The sequence below is a fragment of the Apium graveolens genome, chromosome 8 (assembly GCF_009905375.1).
Source record: "Apium graveolens cultivar Ventura chromosome 8, ASM990537v1, whole genome shotgun sequence".
Classification (NCBI taxonomy): Eukaryota; Viridiplantae; Streptophyta; class Magnoliopsida; order Apiales; family Apiaceae; genus Apium; species Apium graveolens.
In genome coordinates this window covers 89,340,648-89,363,418 of record NC_133654.1, presented here as the reverse complement: position 1 = coordinate 89,363,418, position 22,771 = coordinate 89,340,648, and the positions used below count along the sequence as shown (strand labels likewise).

The 22,771-nt window shown below is 30.0% G+C and overlaps 5 protein-coding genes across 5 annotated transcripts in view; 4 read left to right on the top strand and 1 right to left on the bottom strand.

Annotated features, from left to right (window-relative positions):
• LOC141678667 (uncharacterized) overlaps nt 1-2,199 on the top strand; it is a 47,325-nt gene extending 45,126 nt beyond the window's left edge. The window contains exons 2-3 of the mRNA XM_074485021.1: nt 1,729-1,871; nt 1,954-2,199. The gene's annotated coding sequence lies outside the window, so the exon portion shown is untranslated. The remainder of the gene's footprint in view (nt 1-1,728; nt 1,872-1,953) is intronic.
• On the top strand, nt 15-920 carry LOC141679750 (uncharacterized). The gene has a single exon (XM_074486164.1). It carries the CDS (start codon nt 15-17, stop codon nt 918-920), a length of 906 nt encoding a protein of 301 aa, XP_074342265.1.
• Nucleotides 2,200-4,045: 1,846 nt separating the features above from the next.
• Nucleotides 4,046-6,550, top strand: LOC141679749 (replication protein A 70 kDa DNA-binding subunit C-like). The gene is made up of 11 exons (XM_074486163.1): nt 4,046-4,195; nt 4,286-4,574; nt 4,692-4,788; nt 4,896-5,017; nt 5,097-5,178; nt 5,286-5,418; nt 5,505-5,659; nt 5,756-5,876; nt 5,962-6,165; nt 6,267-6,335; nt 6,491-6,550. The coding sequence occupies exons 1-11, from the start codon at nt 4,046-4,048 to the stop codon at nt 6,548-6,550; spliced, it is 1,482 nt and encodes a 493-aa protein (XP_074342264.1).
• Nucleotides 6,551-14,748: 8,198 nt separating this feature from the next.
• On the top strand, nt 14,749-15,457 carry LOC141677254 (uncharacterized). Its single transcript, XM_074483098.1, has 4 exons — nt 14,749-14,842; nt 14,933-15,054; nt 15,149-15,230; nt 15,339-15,457. Exons 1-4 carry the CDS (start codon nt 14,757-14,759, stop codon nt 15,358-15,360), a joined length of 312 nt encoding a protein of 103 aa, XP_074339199.1. The 5' UTR covers nt 14,749-14,756; the 3' UTR covers nt 15,361-15,457.
• A 1,895-nt stretch (nt 15,458-17,352) lies between these two features.
• LOC141679747 (uncharacterized) lies at nt 17,353-18,834 on the bottom strand. The gene is made up of 7 exons (XM_074486162.1): nt 18,831-18,834; nt 18,577-18,638; nt 18,378-18,476; nt 17,989-18,274; nt 17,836-17,906; nt 17,414-17,647; nt 17,353-17,379 (listed from the first exon to the last, which is right to left on the bottom strand). The coding sequence occupies exons 1-7, from the start codon at nt 18,832-18,834 to the stop codon at nt 17,353-17,355; spliced, it is 783 nt and encodes a 260-aa protein (XP_074342263.1).
• Nucleotides 18,835-22,771: the final 3,937 nt, after the last annotated feature.

Here is a 22,771-nt window from a genome sequence, read left to right as displayed (position 1 = left end):
TTCTCAGTCAGAACATGAGATTACATTCAGGTAATTCTGAAGCTAGAAATAAAGTAATAGCTGACTTTAGTAAATGGCAACTTGATATTAGACACGGAAAAGTTGAATGCATTGATACTCATCGTGCAGATGTTGAAACTGAGTTTGTAGTTCCTGATGAATATGTTGTCAAGAGTCCCTTGAAAACTCCCATTAAAACCCTAATTGACATTATATATCCAGATTTTCAGAATAACTTGCATTCACAAGAGTATTTGAGATCGAGATCTATTTTGACTCCAACAAACGTTGTAGTTGATGACATCAATGCACAGATTCTTGAAAGAGTTCCGGGTAATATGCATACTTATCTCAGCCAAGATGCAATTGAAGACAGGGGTGTTGACGATAATGACTTTGATTCGTCATTTCCAGTTGAGTATTTGAACTCCATAAATATGCCATGTATGCCTAAACATGAGTTAAAAGTAAAGGTTGGAGCCGTTGTTATGTTCATGAGGAATTTAAATCAGATTATGGGTCTATGCAATGGTACAAGGATGATAGTTACTGGCTGCAAACAAAATAGTATAGAATGTCAAATTCTCTATGGATCTCAAGTTGGTACGAAACATCTAATTCCAAGAATCGATATGGTCCCAACAGACACAAATTGGCCATTTGAATTTAAAAGAACGCAATTTCCTCTCCAACTATATTTTGCCATGACTGTGAACAAGAGCCAAGGTCAATCATTGGACACAGTTGGATTGTATCTTCCTCGGCCCGTATTCTCACATGGTCAGTTATACGTTGCAATATCTCGTGTTACATCTCCAGAAGGACTACATATTCTTATTGATGACGATAATGGGAAAAGCACAAATATAACATCAAATGTTGTGTTTGAAGAAGTTTTCTACAACCTTCCTAAATTGTGATAATATTTGATTTAACTAACTTATTGTAATGGTTTGACCATGAAGATGGTACCACCACAAATATTACATCAAATGTAGTATATGAAGAAATATTTTACAACCTACCGAGCATAAATGATGATAATGTATCATAGTAGTTATTTGTATTGCACATTTACAATTCTGACTAAGTTATTCATCATTTTATTATAATTGGTAGTACGAGAATTTTTTTTGTTATTAAATTAGAATTATATCAGGTCATATTGGTTATTCATTCTCATATAACTACTAAGTAAAAGGCAGATTCTGGAATAGTTTTTTTTATGCATATCAAATTCTCAATATAATTAGATGTGATATGTTTTATATTGATAAGGAGACATTATGATAATCAGAGAAGATTATGGGATACTAACAATTTGTATTAGATAACTAACTCATATTTAAATATTTGTTTAATATCACATTTATGATACTAATTGAGATTCTATTTTAACACTTTTTTTCCTAGCTAATATTGGTGTAAGCTGTTAGGGATCATCATACAACTTTACTAGATATCTATTGATTGAGATTTTCATGGACTAATTATCAGCCTATCACCTTAACTATAAAGATAGTGTATATCTTTATTAAAAATACAGCCGATTGTCTTCAACGCTCCACACATTCGGATTGTTTTTGCTATATATCCAACTCACAAACTAATTTCAGAGTTCATATGGCAGAACATCCAAGTATAATTACAATTCATTACCTATTTGTTGAAATGAACATTTAATATACTCCTTTTTTGATAACATCTATTAACTTTTTCATTACTCAGATATGCAGGACCATCATCATTTATCCAATCTGGATGGTAATAATACTGCTTGGACTTTGAAGGTCCGTGTGACAAGAATGTGGGTATCAACTAATCGACAAGGTGTCTTAGTCAGGCACAATCTTATTATATTGGACTGTGAGGTTTGATTGAATAACTATATGACTTATACCACATCTATGATTGTGTTTACCAGTCTCTATCCTAAGATTTTATTTTTTGCAGAATTATCACATACTTGCAATTATTCCACCAGCTCTTTGGAATTTTTTTTACTTTATCATTCATCCTGGCAGATTGTTACGTATCAGAAATGTTAAGGTTCTTCCAGCTGCTGGATTTCTGAGGCCTGTACGTTCTGCAAATCACATCTTGTTTCTTCCCATCACTGTGGTGATGTTGGAACCTGAAAAAATTTTGAGTATACCACGCCATAAATTTGATTTGGTTCCTGTGACGCTCCTATATAATTCTCCTCATTGTTCTGCTCTCGATGAGCTTCCTATTTATTCCACTGGTATTGCTTATAAAATTTTAGAACAAATTGCTTACAATTTGTTGTGTTTAACTTTAAGTTTATTGTTGTAGATGTTATTGGAATTGTTGAACTCCTGCAACCAGTACAATCTATTATGACAAGATTTGGTGAAAAGGAAGTGTTACGCTTCAGAATTTCAGATGGCGTGTAAGACTCTTCAATAAATTTTTTGACAAATATAAAAATACTATGCCATCCTCCAGTTTTCTTATTTTACGTATTAACACTATTGAACATCCATAAGTGTTTGACGTTTTATTATATTCGTGTTAGGAGCTCCATCCAAGTGTGTTTTAGCGGTTCTTTGCCAACAAATTTTGAATCATTGTACCAAGTTACCGAAATTGAACCCAAAATTGTGATTCTAGCATCTGTTAGAGTCTTTATGTATCGAGGTTAATGTCTTATTTTTTATATTAAAAACCTTTAAAATTGTAAGCGTTCTCATAGGTTATACAATTCGTTCTAGCTCTTAAATAATAAATATTTTTCGCTCTTGAAAACAGGAAGAGCGCAGATCAGCAATATTCCGTCAACAAAGGTTTTTGTCAATCTTGATTATCCTGATGTCTTATATTTGAGGCAGAGGTAAGTAAATATAAATTATATATTTTTGAATTTTACATCATTTTTTTCATATAAACGCTTATAAGTTTTACATACTTTGCAACATAGGTTGATGGACATTTGACAAATCCAAATATGACGCTGCAGAACCATTCCCGTCAACGAAACTTGAAGACAATTTTTTTCTGCATTTCTATTAAACTTCTTGATTCAACCGTATTGTCGTATTTGTTTTGATTAAACTTATTTACCACGCTATGGATTATTTTTTAATTTCTCTGTGAATCATAATTATGCCAGTATTTGTCTTTATTAAATGTTCGAACAATTTTGATCACATTATCTCAACTCAACAGTTTAAATAAATACATTAATTTAATATGTATATTCTAAAGTTTTGAAAAAAGATGTTATATATAATTCCATTTCAAAAAAATCAAACAGATTCTGTTATAAATATTCATACCATTTTCATATCTTATGCATATTTTTAAATGAATTAGAGAAACAGACAAAGTAATGAAAAAGAATATACAAGTTAATAAAAAAAAGGGATCAATAAGACTTTGATTGTGATGATTGAATTAATTTAATTGATTAACCTTAATTAATTAATTAATCCAAAATTTAAAATATAATATTCCGTTACATCTAAATTGTACTTATATATTCAAAAATTATATTGAATATATAGGAAGATAATTGATGATTAATGACCTAATCATTGAGGATTATATTGGTGTCGGTCTTCATCTTACATATTTTTAAAAAAATATCAATTATCATCAACTTACCAGATTGAATAAGATAATTGATGAATAATTAGAGAATCAATCAAGACCATATTGTTGGCATTCTTTATCATACAGTTAAAATATAGTATCAATTAGCATCAATTTACCAGTTTGAATATATCATTGAGATAAAATAGAGTATCAAAACCTATCAAGTTGCATATATCATTTGCAAATGCATTTTATTTTAATGCCTTGAGATAAACATCAAACATACTCTGACACTAAAAATAGAACTTTAGGTTTCCTCTCTATTTGTTCTCTCAAAAAACATCATTGATTGGTACGAACTGATCTAATATGTTATCATTATTTCTTCATCGTGCATGCTGTCATTTTTTGTTAATATTTTGAAGTTTTTAATTCCTCAATTATTAATGCTTGACACTTTGTTTAATTGACTTGAACAAAAGCTTCAATGGAGTCTGCAGTATTCAATCTTATTGAAGACCTTGATCAATCGACTACCAATTGGAAGATTAAGGCTAGAGTAACTAGGATGTGGACCAGCGTTAGCTCTGAGAATGGATCAGTCAAAGGATATAATGTCATTCTGCTTGATGATGATGTAAGTCTTATGTTGTAAAATTTTTTAATGGTATTACGTAAAATCCTACATTCTTTTGTATACCAAATGTAACATCCTCTTTTGTTTTAGAATAATCACGTCCATGCATTTGCTTATCCCAATATTTGGAATGGATTCAAAACTCCTGTGATTGAAGGAGGCGTTTATGTTTTTGACCAATTTTCTGTGAAAACTGTTGTCGGTAATCTGAAGCCTGTACAAACTGATATCTGCATCAGATTTTCACAATATACTACGGTCACTGCTGCTGAAGACGATGGCATGATTCCTGCCTACAAATTCGAATTTCTGGATTTAGGTGATCTTTTTGCTGAGGCCAGCAAATATCAGCCACAACAACAGCCTGAATTTGTTATAGGTGACCTTAATATAATACTTTTTTGGTTTAGATTATTAGTTTTTTTAAATGCGTTCCTTAATATTTCACTGCATTTTATCTTTGATCAAATCAAATATATTGCTCTGTTTAATTTAGATGTAATTGGAGTTATTGAGGATTTTGAACCTCTAACGAAACTTGACACAAAATTTGGCATGCGAGACATCGTCAAATTCAGGATTTGTGATTCCAGGTTTGTCGAATGTATTAATATTTATACTGTAATTATAATTATTTTCTGAGTCCGTCTCTAATGTGGAAGTTGTATATCCTGAAATATATGTTATTTTTTCAATATAGTAATCAACATAAAGTAAGTGTTTGGGGAGATCTTGCTGTGTTTGCCAATAACATTTATACTAAGGAATTCCAGTCTCCAGTAATTGCAATAATAACGAGCACAAAAGTTACAACTTTCATGAGTAAGTTCTCTTTAACTACTTAGTATAAATGACCTTGACATTATACAACAAATTACTGAACTATATTGCTTTGATTTAGATACTGTGCAGATTGGTACTTTGCCATATTCAAAATTGTACCTCAACCTAGATGATGAATCCGTGACTGATATGAGGATGAGGTAGTACGATTAAGAAATATATTAATTACATAATTACAGCACGTTTGCATGTTTAATAACAGTTGATAGGAGGCTGAGTTAATAAACATCGATGTTTACCTTTGTAGGTTGAAGGAGGAGGGATATTTGTCAAAGAGAGAAAAATATCTTAAGGCGGCAAAATCTGAATTTGTTCAACCCTTTATGGAACGAATGACATTAAAGGATCTCAATGAAAATCTGACATATGATGACTTGAAGGTTTTATAACCTTTACAAAATTTGCACGACACAACCATATTGAATATGATTTATTTTTAAATCTGAACCTTTTTCACTTCAAACAGAAGAGGATATACACCACGTTCTCAGTTGTTAAGGTGGATGAAGATGTAGCATGGTGGTTTTACAGTTGTAACAAATGTCAACAAGAGGTTGAGCGGCTTGACAGGAGATTTCGATGTAATAATTGTCCTCGCATAATTCCGGTTTCCCCTAAAAGGTATATCAAATTAGAGTTATATTAAAAATTTATTAAATTTTAGTCTATATTAAAGTCAACTTTCAATAGTTATCACAAAACTCCTTATAAATTCAGGTTTCGTATCATGGTCCTTGCCGAAGATGATACATTTTCATGTAATATTATGCTCATGGACCGAGCTGCTAGAAGGATTGTTGGCACAAGTGCAGCAAAAGCGTATAATGATTTTGAGAAGGTATAAATTCATTACAACGAAGCAGATCCAATGAAATGTTCTAAATTGTAAATTAAAGTGTTTAACAATTATTACATTGTATAAGGCTCCTGAAGAAGTCCTTCCTCAGGTACTTAAAGATTTGGTTGGAAAGGAAGTCACTGTCATTATTCAATTGAACAAAGCAAATGTAACTGAGGATAGTACCATATTTGATGCAAATGACATATTTGACACGACTACGCAGAGTCCAAGTCCATCTGAATCTGCACATATATCAGAATCTTCCTCCATCAACTTTTCCGTTAATGTAATTTTGGTTTTTATATGTTATAATACTCGAATCATTATAATTTTATAACTTTTAGTCTTCCAACAAATTTTTTCAAATCGTAATTATTTTTGTGTTAGTCCGTCGATCTTGATGCCATTGATCATACTCCGGGCTCTGCAAAATCAGTTACCAAAAAAATTAAAAAGGTAAGATACATTTATGCATTGTATTTTGTTTTTTTGCATTTAATCACGTACATTCCGTTCATTAATTATCATCATATTAATTATCTATATTCTATTAATTTTTTCTGTTGATTTGGTCATATTCTAAGAATTTTTGATTTGTTAAAATTTGCTAGAGAAGTAATACAGCAGTTAAGCACTCAATTATTTTGCTCGATGTTATGTACGAAAGATGAATTGGATTGGTGTTTAGCATTTCTGAATTTCGTTTTAAATAATCATCATTTTCAAGTTGTTCATCTTTTATTTGGCATGGATGCAGCATTTGTGTTGGCAATCCATTTTCCTCAGTTTTTAATTATTAAATTTCCTTATCACATTGAACTGTAAACTTGGTTTGCTGATGTTGAAAGTTTGTTTTTCCTATTTGAATTAATGAAGAATGTGTATTGGTTGTTTTTGTCGTTTATTTCGTACTATTGTCAAATTGCGTTTTTGATATTTAATACAATTCTTATGGGGACACCAAAGTTTAGTAAGCAGTTTTTAGTTATAACCGATTCTATTAAGTATTATAGTATAAGTATAACTGTTTTAAGTTAGTTTTTTTCAAGTCACAAATTGGTAGCCATTCCCCAATAGTCACATCTTTCCTTGTATTTTGTATTTATAGAAGTATGTCATTACATTTGAGATTAGTTAGTCTGTCAACCTTTGATTGAACCCAAAGAAATACGTAAATCATGGAACATGTTGAACGTGTATGGCAATTCCCTGCTCAAGGTTGGATGAAGATAAATGTTCACAGTGAGTTTATTCAGAATGCTCCTGAAGGTCAGAATAGAAATGGCATTGGCGTTGTTGTGAGAGATTCAAATGGCCTTCTTATTCGATTAACATATGGCACCATTCCGGGCTTAACTAATCTTAATAGTGCCTTATGGGCTGTTTTGATAGGAATGCGTAGAGAATTTCAAGACCAGTACGAACGTGTTATCATTGAGACTGATAATATCCAGGCTTACCGTGAATGCAAGTATTATAGAGAGGATGGAATAACACCACATACTAGGAGTACATTCAGATGTATCCTTTCACGTCTTAATGATCATAACATTCGTTATGAAATTAATTTGGTACATCCGCAGAGGAACTCTGTTGCAAGACGTCTGGCATCAATTGGTAGACAAAATCTGCACGATTTGCAGACATTGGACCGGCCTGTTGACAACATTCAAGAATTTCTTAATATGGATTTAGGTCTTGGCCCTCCACAAGCACGATTTCAGGATGTTGAGATTAATGACCCTGAACCTGTTCAAGATGGACAGGTTGTGAATTTTTAAGCATGTTCAATAGTTTGTGATTGTTCCTGTTAAGTATGTATATGTGAATATGTAACAAATTTGTACAGTTTGGTTATATATATGAATGCAAATATTTATCTTAATTATGAAAAATGTTTTTTGTAAAAGATAATGATTTGATGTTACATGCATTGTCCATCACTAAATTTGACCCATATCTATAAAGTTGTATCTTTCTTACTTACACGTTTATCAATTCGAGTCATAATGATGTAGTATTCATTTCCAATAATCCAAGAAACCCCCATTGTTACTTTACGTTTTTCTAAATTTACATACTTTTAAACAATTACAAAGTAGAGAAGGAAATGAAAAGGTTTTATTCACATTCAATTCAGTTAACTCCAGTATTTGGAATACAGAAAGCATCTTATTTTCTCACAAACTTGCTCAGCTCTAAGTGTGCTATCAATTACATATATAATAGTTGTAGAACGTTTCCTTATTTATAGACCTTATCACAATCAGTTAAAATTCTATTTTTCTTCATTGCACAAAAAATACTCTCTTCAGTTCATCATGCCAAACTTTAACATTTTCACCGTCAATACTGACATTATGTTTATATTGTTTGGCTTCTTAATACACGATCTTGATAGCTTTCAGATGTTCGGAAAGTTTCTGATGGCCTACTATACCAAATCTAGCCGAATACAAGTTAAGGAGATGTTGCAGAAGCTCAACTGGGATGCTCTATACCAGTACCATAATCATTATCTAGAAGTTCGGCGTGACCAATTCCATGGTTTCATTCTTTTTGCCATTTCTCTGGAAGTTGAGCAAGCTATGTTTTATAACTTGGTTTGAATGCTTTTCATGCGCAACAATGTGGATCATAATCTTCAAACTCTCTCTTTTCTCTCCATTAATCATTTCCCATCTTATTTTAGTTATGTGTTTTTTAGAGCAGTTTACAGACCATATGAAAGAGATCAGGTTGTTGAAGAAATGTCTCATATTCTTACAATCCTTGATCTTAGATCGAAGTTATTAGACATTGTTCATTTGCTTGAAGATATATACTGTAACATATCGGACGTAGATAATCTACTTCCTGTTTCTAAATTTTGTCCAAATGCTATAAATAAAGACCCGATCAACAGGATTGAAGGGAATCCTTTTGGTGAAGAGCTTTGGTATTCACTTTGTGAGTTGACTGTTAAGGAGAAGTACAGTGAAGAAGGTGATTTCTATCATGCACACTTAACCATGTCACATATCTGGAATTCAAGTTGTGGTCATTGCAAAGTGCAACTACTTTTGTTCAAGATTTTGTTGGGTGATGTTTGTGATTGATATGTTGCACTTTTATTTAATTTTAGTACAAAATTAAAACCTTTGGTAGTTGAACTTATGTTATTTCTAGCCTTGATAATGAATGTTCTATTGTTGTTCTGTCCTTTTGTTTAAAGTTACATGACAATGATCTGTAATATATATGTTTTGAACATGGAAATGACATTATTATGGTATATATTCCAAGATAGATTGTATGACACAATCTTTTGTTATAAAAAATAAGATATGATAAATACAGCAATTATATAAGTAAAGATTTTGTGATGTCACTTCCACAATTAAAATATTGATCAGACTACATAATTTGCCCTTTTTGTGGAGAACTTGGGATTATGCCATATTAAAATAACCTTAAAGTTATTTGACGTGAATAGTTGGAAAACTTCACTGACTAAAAGTATCCCTGATTTGTAGCTAATGATGTACTAAAACGATACCAAACCCATATTAATGTCTAACAAATCAAGTGTAACTGAACAAATTTAAAATATACAAAATGGTGTATTTTTATGCCATGAATTTATGTTATGATTAGGTAAGTACCTTAATTGAAGTATGGAAGAAATCAGTACATATGCCCAATGGCGTATGTACCCAATAGTTATCACATAATATTTAAATCCAGTAATAGCTAGTCATACAAATCCCATTATGTACGCATTGCATCTACGAATTAAATCCATGCCACAACAATTGGCTAAAGTATGAACATTACATGTCTTGAAACCGAGAGTATAAGTTACATACATTATAAATGCTGATTAAATGCAAGCATAATAATGAGATGTATTCAGACCAATTCCTCTCCATTGCATTATCCCTGAAGTGTTTCCTGGTCATTCTCTACATCAGGAGAAAGATCATTTCAAGATTTAGATGTGTGTGAAAGAATGTAGTCAAACAATCATGTTTTAATCAAGTAAAAAGAAGTTATGTAAGGTAAGCAATTATTGTCAATTAATATGACCATATTGTATTACAATTTTGTTATTAGTAGAGTTCTCACCAGCCTCTGGGGTCTGATCTTTAAACAACTTATGCACTTCATCTTTGTCAAAAATGAAAGCATCAAACCGACCAGCTTCCCAGTTTGTGAACACTATAAAATCTCCCATGTTGAGGCTAAGTTTTGGTGGAATTTTATAGAGACCAAAGAACCGCTTCTCATAATCGGAAAAATAACCTGTAAACATTGTATCCAAAGGGAAACAGTAGAGAACAACTTCTGGGATATGCTTGCCATATTGTGCCACAAAAGGATATGGAATATCCTACAATAGGAGTTAGATCAAATTAATCCTATGTTTTTATATTTTGTAAAAAAAAGCACATTTGCATAACATATTACAAGTTAATGAGAAAATAACTTACAACTATGCCATCATAGATTGTTTTCTCAGTAGCTTTAACTAGAATTTTAACTCCAGCTCCAACAACATTGGCTGATCATGTGTATTAAACAGTATAATAATGATAATGACTTAAGATCGGCTTTCCAATGTGTAACCAAATATTGAAGAGAATACGACAGTATTACCTCTCTTTGTCGCATAGAAATTTGGATCTTTAGGCTTGACATAGTTTATCTCACACCCAGTCTTATCAAATATGTGACCCTAGTAATTTCCTGAAGATTCAAAACAGAGAAGAAGCTTACAAGCACTTCCTTTTGGGTAAACTTGGATGAGTTCCCCAAGTACAATTAGGTTGTCACTCTTATTATCATAAGTGAAATCTAGCTTCTCGCCATTTGGTAGCATTATGTGTCCAGTAACAGCAAGTTTGCCACCATATTGATTAACAATAATGGCTGGTAATTTCTACAACCATAAATAAAGAGCCTTTCAATAATTCAATTAACAAGCACGATCACATATTCACACAAAATATAAAGTTATTTACCAATTCAAGCATAGTTGTATCAAACGGAACTATGAATGATGAAATCTTCACAGGGTCAGAGGTAGTATGCTGCGTTTGAATAATAAAAATAGTTATTATTATCAACTACATAAATATTATAATATTCCAATTAGTAAAACATGTTGAGTTCAACAAAAATCAGTTCAATGAATGGCTAAGTCGAGGCAGTCATGGGGGATACGGTTAGAAATCAAAAAACCAGACTCAACATTGTTTAATGACTGTCCCGGGACATAACAGCTTTAGACAAAAATCACAGCAATCCCTTCCAGATAAAACGTATTGTGACTATCAACCAGGTACTTAAAACATTTACAAGGTTTTTTGCACCATGTAAGTCAATATACAGATGGCAATACTTTTTCATTGCAACATAATAGATTAGAAATCAATATACATATGTGTAATATGCTACTGACTTTTCCAACACATAACCAACTATCCCAAGATCACAACATACACTTCGACCAAGAACAGTTTCATTGTATAAACCACATACTTAAACACTTTACAATGATTTTGCAACATATAAGTCAATATATAATATGGCAATACTGTATAAAAAAATACCCAATATGAATCAATACATAATCTTTTCATCAGATTACAATGACAAATCTATTTAATGTCAATAACTAATTTCATAGCACCATGAATGTAGACTATTCAGAATACTTATATGTAAACAGAGATGAGCAAGATTGATCAAATCAAATTTAATTAACATAAAACGTAGATTTATCTACATTCATCAGATTACTAATTGAATGACAGAGTATACATACCTCCATGACTTGAGTAGAATGATGAAAATCAAAAGTCCCCTGACGATTGTTTGTGCCGAGTTTGGAGTTTTGTTCGGTGTTAGTATTGATGAGAATGGTCTTTTGCATGCAGGGTTTATTTTGATCCAGTGAATAAAAGTCAATCAACACGGTTCTCTATGTGTAATTACAATAACTTCTTATTTAATGGAAAAGATGTAATAAAATTTACATGTTAGGTACATAATTATGAATATTAAGTAATATTACATATTTTAAGTATGCATTCAAATTACGTATTTGAAAAAAAAAATAATTTTACAAACTTACAATCGAGAAGAATGTTAAGTTATTTTATTTTTCCAATATTAAAATTTAAGTTAGAAAACATTATGCCGCAGTTTTAACAGAATTGTACTATAAAATATTTTTGAATAATTTTGAAGAAGTTTATTTGTCTGAATATGCCCTGAATACGGATTATAAAATTACTATTTATATTATTAAAATATACAGCACTAATAATTTTTTTTTAATAGATTATGTGTCATATTTTTTATACATGTTCTCTCATATCTTCATGTATAAGCATTCAATAGTTTAAAAAAAGTATTTGGTATGTTTTGTAAATCTTTGGAGGTGTATTATATATGTTACTGTAATAAGATGTTTCCTAATTGTAATTTGAATTAAAATAATAATAGGCTTATAGACTTATTATATTTATGTCTAAAGTTATGACGAAGAAAGTAATTCGAACAATCGTTATAAAATGTCTATTAATTATTAAACATGTCAACTACAGAATATAATAAATATATTTATTATTGATTTTATTGTATTAATGTTATAACCCTATGGTAAAGGCTTAAATTTAATACAAAAACATTTGATTTTGAAACATTAAGACTTATTCCAGCTAATTTATCACAAAGTATTTTGTTATGAACGTTTAGTTTTGTATTTTACGCTATAATATCATCACAGGGGAAAATTTCTAATAACCGTTGTATTTAATAGATTATGTCTTTTTTTGGAATCCATGTTTAGTCATCTTCCCATGAAAAATTTGCAATAGATATTCCATTTGTTGTTCCAATATTTTTTCACATTCATACAATTTGGAAGAGAATTCAATATAAAATAAACTATTGCAATATCATATTTGATGAGAATAAATGTTTCCATTGATCAAGATAATATCGCCATACTTATTCCAACCGGATAGAGATAATTAATTTCAAATTATATGCTTTTGAGGTTTTAAAATTGCTTATGTAGGAAATGATAACTGTAAGTACAATTTGTTAAAAGAAATTAACAAATAGTTTTTCATAATTAATGTAACAATCCAGTTTAGGTGTGGGGAAATTATAACACCCATGAAATAATTAATGTACAAACTTACATTTTAGAAGAATATTTATTATATTTTTTCAAATAAAAAAATTAATTTGTAAAATATTATGCCAAAGTTTGAACAGAATAATATTACAAATTATTTTTCCTATATTTCAAATAGTTTATTTGTCCGAATATGTTGTTCGTTAGATTATAAATTTTACTATTTATGTAAGATAATTAATTTATAAATAGTTTTTCATGAGGTTTTATATTAGGCAATTCACGCTAATATATCATCAAAATACACAAAACTAATAACGATTGATTTTAATAGATTGTATGTCATATTTTTATACATGTTCTATCATATTTCCATGTAAAATTTGTAATAGTTTTCAAAATACATTTGATATCTGATAAGATTTTATGGACCTTTATTAAATGTCTTTTTGCAATAATATGGTTTGTAATTGTAGTTGGAATAAAAATAATAGTAGACTTATAAAGAAAATAGATATTTCAAAAAAGTTTCGACGAACAAAGTAATTCGAACAATTGTTATCAAATGTTGGGTGAATATTAAAAATCACAACTACAGATAAGAATAAATGTCTTTATTATTTATTATAGTGTATTATTTTTTAACCGCATGCTACAGTCTTAAAAAATGTATATGACATTTTCAAACATTATGACTTATTTGTACTATTTTTTTAAAAATTTAGTTGTTATGAACTTTTATATTTCTATTTTACGCCATAATATCATCACAATTAAAATTAATAATACCCATAGTTCGTCACAATTAACGTACGAATCGAGTTTTTATGTACGAAAATGATAATTCCCATGAAATAATTTATGTGAATATTGTATAAGACAATTTAACCTATATTTAAGGTCATGTTGATATCACGTTAACTTACTAAAATTATTAGCAGAATATTGCATTTGTAATGGAGAAGTAAAATCCTAACAAACTCTTATCTAAAGATCACGCCAACTATGTTAACATCAATCATTTACCTAAATACATGGCTGACGTACTAATCCTCATATATATATAGTTTTCATGTGTTATATGAATATCATAAAGTAATAACCCTTTAAGAAAAAAAATTTGTTAGTTAACCTTTTGTGATTACTGCCATGGAAGACAACCTTGCATTGGTTAATAGCACTAGGACTAATTGGAGGGTTCGTGTACGTATTACTAGGATGTGGCCTTCATTTTCTCGCACTCAACAATTCTGAGGTGTTAATCTAATTGTGCTTGATTCAGAGGTAATGTCTTGCGCTTTGTGTAGTAGTAGTATATGATTATTGTTTGTATAGAAGAGTTTCCAATGAGCTTTTGTTATGCAGGATTGTCATGCCTTGCATTTGTAAATCGTGTGATTTGGCATGATGTTAGCAATATAATACTTGAAGGAAACATATATGCTATTCACAATTTTGTAGTAATGGAGCCTGCAGGACTTATGAGGCATGTATCTACTGATAAGATAATTGTTTTTTCACATGATACCATTGTTCATCCTATTCCGTTTGAAGTAAATACCATTCCAAGGCACAAGTTTGAGCTTAAAACCATTCCTGAGATTTCTGATCTTGCAATGGCACTTTCTCAACATGTGCTTCCTGTACATGCTATAGGTATTTTTGAATATTATCACATATTTCTTTTTAATTTAAATCATGATTGAAAAAACCTAAATAGTAACTATTTAGTAGATATTGTTGGCATGCCTCAGAATATTGATCCAATAAAGCAAGTTTATACACGATTTGGTGAGAAAAAGTTTCTTCGATTTGAGTTATTTGATGGCAGGTAAGACCATCATATCAGTAATAAATGTAGTGTCGCTCAGTGTTGAACAATGTTTATCTGATAGTCTCATTATCTTTCTTTCCATTTCAGCAACGTTGTTAAGATTTTTGCTTGGGATGAATTTACTGTTGATGTAGCAAATGCACTTCAGGAATATGTTGGGTATCCTCCAATTGTTATCTTGACAACCATGAGGCCACTAATCCACAATGGTTCCATTTTCGGCTAATCTACATATCTTTACTACAAAATATAATAATTTTTCATGGTGTCAACTAAAGCTTATCGCTGAATTGCTTCTAACAGGTTCACTGCAGATAAGAAGTTCATCATGTTCGCGGATTTATTTCAATATTAATCATCCTGCTATTGAAGTATTGAGGCAAAGGTATCAACACTCTTTCAGAGATGTCAATTATTAGTATATATGCGTCATTAACATTAATTTGAGAGGTATAAATTCTAATGAACATTCCTTGCACTATTATCTTTACAGAATACTTGCTGGATTGGTCTAAATAAATGGCTATTCGCGTGAAGTTTTACATATGGCATTGCAATGTTTTAATGTTTGCTATTTTGCATTATAAAAGCTTAATATGAATTTAAAGAGGATTGTTTTGAAAACTTAAGTATTTAGCCAATATTTCTTTTCTGAATATTGAGTTGTATGGATGTTTTATTCAATCTGTTATATGTCACTACCAAATTTAATGTTATCTTATGACATGTTATAAATCTATAAACCATCTATGTTGTTATGTAGTCATGATTTAAGTAGAAATCCAATAAAGCTATGATGTTATCATGAAACAATATGTAATCCAACAATGATATCATTTGATTATAGATAACAACAATGTTCACTTTGATCCAATAATGCTACAAACATTGTTTCCAGAATAACAACTTTGTTACTAATTTATACTGAACCTGATTACAGAATAATATACTAAAATTCTTCTAATAATCAAATGAATTTTATCATATATTGCGACTATAATCATCCATTAATATGCGAATTCTACCAATTGACTCAATCAACTTATCAGCCTGAGCATTGGAATTAGCAAGATCTTCCTTCCACCCGTCGTCAAACTTTTGAAAGGCACTCATCATTTCTGCAGCAGTCAATTTCAAGGTTGTCTCATGTCCACGCAGAGATGAAGACATATCACTTAGGAATTTTGGTTGATTTTTCATATATGATGTTGGTATTTCTTCATTGCTTTGGGATGATTCTCCACGCTTTTTTCTTGATCCATTCTGCAAAATATCTTCTATGTTGCTGTAAAGGAGAGATGTAAAATTAATAAAGACAGTTACTAAGCATTGGTAAAACATTAAAATATGTAAACATATACACAATACTTGATCTGTTCTTCCAGGCCAACCGAGCGAGAAAACAAATCTGATTGCCTACTTTCCATGGATGCATACAACTCTGAGAAGAAAACATTTGCGTCTTCCAAATCAGTGTTGAAATCTACGCAAGTGACAGCCAATGTCTGCAACTCTTGCATTGCCACATTTTGCATCCCTGGCCATTGTTTCCTCTTTGCGCTGGATGAAGCCATTTCTGATCCGCCAATAATTATTTTTCCCTCTGTGTTTGTTTGTATGTTTGAGGTGAGTACAATAACCCTTATATAAACACATAAAATGTAGCAGTTTCCATGTTGTAGAATGTGCAGTTAAGTACCCGCAAGTTAGTTACCATAAAATGTGGTAAGTGCAGGTAACTTCCACCACATTTAGCAGCAAAAAAGTCATGTCCAAAATCTCCTATTACTTCTTCTAAAAATTAATTGCCACATATGTGTAATTAAATTCCAACAAAACCTTCCCGAATCAAATAAATAGTTACACAACCATAATAAAGTAACATGTTAGAAAAACATGATGAGAACGAGAAGCAGTAGTCTGAGACATTAACAGAACTGAAAAAACATAGTCTTAAAGCTGCTTATATGGGAAAAATATCTCAAGGCCTGTGTGGGAAAGTCACCAGAAAAACTACAGCCTGTTCTTCTTCCAACAATTAAAATACAACTGTTTCATGTAATGAGATCTCATTTTCTCTAACAAACTGATTCCAGCCACTTGAAAACCTAAACATCTTCCCCGATTTGACGACACCGACATACCAACTCCCGGCAGCAGTTCTCAAATTTATCATGTCATCAGTTATCCATTGTCCATTTGGTGATTCAATGTAGCTTGGGATATACTACAATACATATGTAAAAAATAAGTACAAGTCAAAGTATTAAAAAAAAGGGCAACTTTGTTATAAAATTTAATAAAATATTTTCGTACCACTCCATGAGATGTGTTGTCCACATTGGATGATGTCATGACAAGTGTAAAAGTCATGTTCTCATTATTGTGAACATCAACTTCCAGGTTAACAGGAAGTTGAACAGGTTCATCAGCAATCTCCATCTCTGACTCTTTAGTATAAATAACATTAAATTCAAAAAAGAACAAATTTGTAAGTTTAAAATTAATTACATGCTTTGTATAGTATATATAACCTGAACTTTGGAAATCTTGGTCAAGCATCATTACTTCCACATTTGATGTATCAAATATCATAACAAAAAAATTTCCTTCACCAAAGTAGGTAAACAAAACTTTGTCAGTCTCGCTCAAACCATATTCTCGCACAAGATCGTCAAGGCCATACATCTTTCTCTCAGTTTTGGAACACGTTCCTTCATATCGACTTCCATTTCTCATGTAGAACTGGACTTTAGGTGGTAGCAGCTTCCCAAAGGCTCTCCAGAAGTGTGCAGGAATTGGCTATCAAAGATCAAAGATTAATAAAGTACCAGCTTTTACATTTTACTAATAAATGGATAAATTACCAAAGTGCACAGAATTATAGTCTCTGTACAAGTGGATATGGCCGATAACACTGTAATCTACTTTTTTTACCTAAATATCAGAAACATAAAATAACCGACTCCAACAGGAAATAGTGTTCTTACAATTTCTCCATTTTGAAATGCAGGATTGTTAAGAAACACCAGGAACTTCCATCCTATACCAGTCATTACATCTGAAAAACATATCATTCATAAGACACTTTATTTTTATCATAGTAGTCCAGCAAGATTTTTATGAAGTTTTTTTTATAGTACCTTGATCATAGAAAGTGTCGCGTGGAATTGTCCTATTCTTGAAGTATATAACCTCGCAGAGGTCATCCTTCAAACAATTTACAAAGAATTTCCCGTTGCCCTTATAAGAGTAAATCAAAGTGGAACCGAACAAATCTCGACAATCAATGTTGAACTCTTTCATGTGACAGAGAGACTGTTCCGACTTCTTGAAATTCACATAGGTTTCATGTCCATTAGCAAGTACAAGAATTACTTTACTAGGAATAGATTCTCGAAGACTATTGACAAAGTTATCAGGTAGTTTCTGGAAATTGACAAATTTATTTTCACATTAGTACTTTTAAATCATATAATATCATTAAACTCTTCAGGTATGCAATAAGATCAAATGATTGTAGAATGCACACCAGCATAATATTAGTGAAATATACCATTTCACGAAGGTCTCTGTCATCACGTGGAAGAGTTACAAAGAACGATGGATTTTCCTCGCTAAAGTACCTAAGCTGATGTAATGTTCGATAAAGAGCACACATAATATGTAGAGTTAAAAATTATGAATATTCTATAGTACATTACAAGGATTGATAGTGAATGTTAATTTACCATCTCTGAATCTTTCAAGGTTTGCATGTTTGCACTACGGAAATCAGTATTTCCACTCATATCTGCAATATAAAGAGGCAATATAGCTCATATGAAATGACAATGATTGTATATCGGAGCCTCTGTAACACTATCATCTCATAATACATCTAAAAAGTAGCAAGATTGTTCCGATGTTTACTTGCCAGAAAAATTGTACTAAATCAACTTTCAATTAAGTAACAAGAATGAGAAACACATTCGAATCATTATACCCATTGCAACAAATTAAACTTTGGAAATACGTCTATGGTATCACGACTGAAAAAACAGAGTAGAACAACAAGTATTTACTATTACTAAAGGTAATTGTATTCACCATTACTAAATTATCAAAATTCTACACCGAGTATAACACCAAGTACTGTACAATTACAGCAGAGTAACGCATATTAAATGACTTGGTCATGACTTTAAACAAAATAAAAAACTACAATTGCGAATTCATATATCGAATTCTACATATCTTGATGTTTACTATTGCTAAAATTAAACATCAATTTTCCCTGCTTCTCACATTGTGCGGAGACTACTAAAAAAATGATAAACTGGGCACCGAGTATAACAGATAATGTACAATTGAGGAAGAGTGCCCCATATCGAATTCCTTACCATGATTTTAAACAAAAGTAAAAACTACAATTGTGAATGCATATATCAAATAGAACATACCTACAAGTTTACTACTCATAAAATAAAACATCAATTTGCTCTGCTTCTCAAATTATACGGATACTACTATTCATAACCCGATCGGATTAAGTCTTTACATGCATCAATTAAGATCAATACAACTTGAATTACATTCTCAATGATCATACAGATCAGACCAGATAAGTAAGATAAACTATTATAACAACCGATTGGGAGAAATTGAAGCATACAACCGAACTTCAAATTAAAGAAACAGTAACAGAGGATTGAGGAATTAGTACCGTAGTGTAGATTATCTGAGGATTGAGCTTGGTATAAGGATTGATAGACCTTCTATCCCGGGGATTTGAGCAGGAATCGAGATGGTCATATATCTGTATGCAACCCTTTTTGTACATTAGACAGAAGTAATAAATTCAACTACTTTTGACCTATATCCTTTTTATGAATCAATAAATAAATTTGTATTGTATGACTAAACAATTTAAAAATAATTTAATTTAATTACGTAATAAATCAAATGAGATATGTTGAAAATATTCGAATTTTACATAATTATTAGAAAAAATTTAAAAACATAATTATTTGAATTTAATTATTTGTTTATTGAGTTGTGGACGGAATGTTGTGTTAGCGGAGAAAAAAAATAGTGATTACTAATTTTATAATTATAATATATTACATCATTTTTTGAATATAATACGTAAATTTTTACAACTTCAAAAGTTAAGATTTTAGCATATTTTTAAGTAAGACTTTGGCACTTTTTATAATATAGTGAAAATTATATAAGTTGTGGACGAATTTTTTGTGTTAGCGGATAAAAAAAATATTTACTGTATTTTTTAAAAAAGTATTTTAATTAAAAAATATATATATTCAGTTTTGTTGTAAAAATTATTAAAATATTGCCTACTAAAAACGTAAAAGAGAAATGTTAAAATATGAGTTAAGAGACTTTTTATTGCTTAAATGTGAGAGAAAGAAAACTAAAATAAAATATTGAGATTTAAGGTTAAACTATAATATCAATTTTATATTTCAAAATAAACGGAACCTAAATAACTGTAATAAATAAATTAAATAAAACTAGAAGATAATCGTTTATGTTATAAAAATTACAAATTTCGAGAAAAAAAATTCAAAATTGAAGAAATATGGAGCGCCCGTAGCCGGGCAAGATAACTAGTTTGTAAAATGGTTGCTAAAAAGGGCACAGTTTACTCATACAAACACAGTGCCTACAAAATTTCCCTCACTTTTCTATTGAAAAGTAAAATGTGAATTAAAAAAAAATTAAACCATTAACTATTAACTTTCATGTATAACATCTTTCTCCAATCCTAACTGTCCCCATCTTCATTTTTTTCTCCGTCCCCATTCTTCCCCATAAAATTGAGTTTTATTTCATAAAATTCATTTAAATTCTTCACATTAAAAATAAAATTGTTATTTACATTTAAAAAAATTATTATTTTGATAATTTTATAATGCATTAACATTAGAAAGATGAAATATTAAGTATGGGATTTAAAGCTTTGATCTTTTACCGTTCGGATTCACAATTTTAGTTGAGTTTATTTGAAAAAATAAGTATATTATCTAAATTGCAAAAGCTTAACGAGTGGGGTTTTTTAGTTAATAACCAGAGACAAAGTGAAGTAATTATTTTGATTGTTCTGATTTAGCTACTCATCTTTATTGTTGTTTGTGCTATTTAAACCTTTTTCATTTAAACGTGTACTTTTAATATTTGAAAACAAATTTTAATAAAACTATAAAATTCGATTACTTGTAGTAATTGGTGTTTGAAAAAATAATTTTATTACCTTTTTGTAAAACAATTTAAATTACTAAAATTATATAGTTTTTCATACCTTCGGTATAATATTGATATTTCAATTTTTTAATGAATAATCTGCAATAATTTTTTTAAAAAAATAATAAATGAAAACTTATTTTATTTCATATGTTACTCGAGCAGCTGACGTTTGGAACACTCCGTTCCTCTTTTATCAGGGTTAGTTGTGATAAATTTAGTTGTGATAAATTTAAAATTTTAATTCTCCCCAATTTCCTGTTTACAAGTTACATCTAAAATGTGCAATTACTTTCACTTAAAATCTTCCACGAACTTTAATCTTCCACAAACTTTGGACATATATTGCACTTTATCACACTGTTCAAACAATAAGATATAGTAGTGTCTAATTTTTGATGAATCAAAACATTGTAGTTGATGGTAATGTCTATTTTTTTGATGAATCACAACATTCTGGTGAATTTTTAGATAACATGTCTAATTCTATAGGATTATAACATTATATTTAATTTGTATGTGTAATGTACAGTCACGCTCAATATTATGTGAATTGACATTATTTGAATTATAATTGTTGACAATATATTCATGTGTTTTTTGAGGATCGATTAACTAAATATCTACCTTTATAAAATTGAGATCGATGATGTAATTAACGCGTTTTTTCTCAAAATTAATTGAATGTGCGGCAATGAAATCGAAATATACTATTAATATATAATGTATATGAAAGCACACATTTCTTTAAAAATAATTACAACTCATAAGAGACAGCTCATAATAAAATATTACAGAGTTAATTAAAAAGTTACTATAGTTTTTTATATGATAAAATTAGTGATATAATAAATATGAGGTAATTCTTACTTTACTTAAAATCTAATAATTGAATATGAAAGCCGACATATTAAATATAATATTGCACAATTGACAATATGAATACATTTTTCGATATACTTTCTTTTTTATGATAAATATATTAATAATTAGGTTAGTAATTCATGGTTATAAAAATTGGAAATTGGATTAAATCAGTTGAACTACTGATTTGCGATTTATCAAAAAATGTAAATTTATTGGAATGTTAAATCAAAATTAAATTTGTCATATTTTTATATATTTTTAAAATATGTAAGTAAGATATATGTAAAATTTTCATGTTGTCATTTATACATCCATTTCGAGTTATAACATTATTTTGAGTGTATTATTCATTAAAATAACAAGAGTCTTAATAATCTTTACGCCAGTATCTTCATTTTCCATTTCTTCTTCCCTTATCTTTCTCGTTTGCAATCAACTCAAGGTTGAGTATATTTCTTTTTCTTTTTTGTCTCTGCAGAACCTCAAATTATGTGCTTGATTCGTCAAATTTTGACCGGAAAATTGCCGATTTTGATCAAAAAAGGCAAAAATGTGTTATGCTCCGATTTTACTTTATAATATCGTTTGGTTGCCTTCCACGAAATTGCCGATTTTTGTAATACTATAATAATCTTATAAATCTTTTGTTTATACCTCTGAAAAAAATCTTTGAACCGGTTCATATAAGAAATATGATTTACCTCACTATTGTAAAACAGTGTTTTAACCGCAATGAACTTGATATTTTAATATTTTAACATATATATTCAAAAAATTTAAACCAATATTAATTTATATTTGACCAGATAATATAAT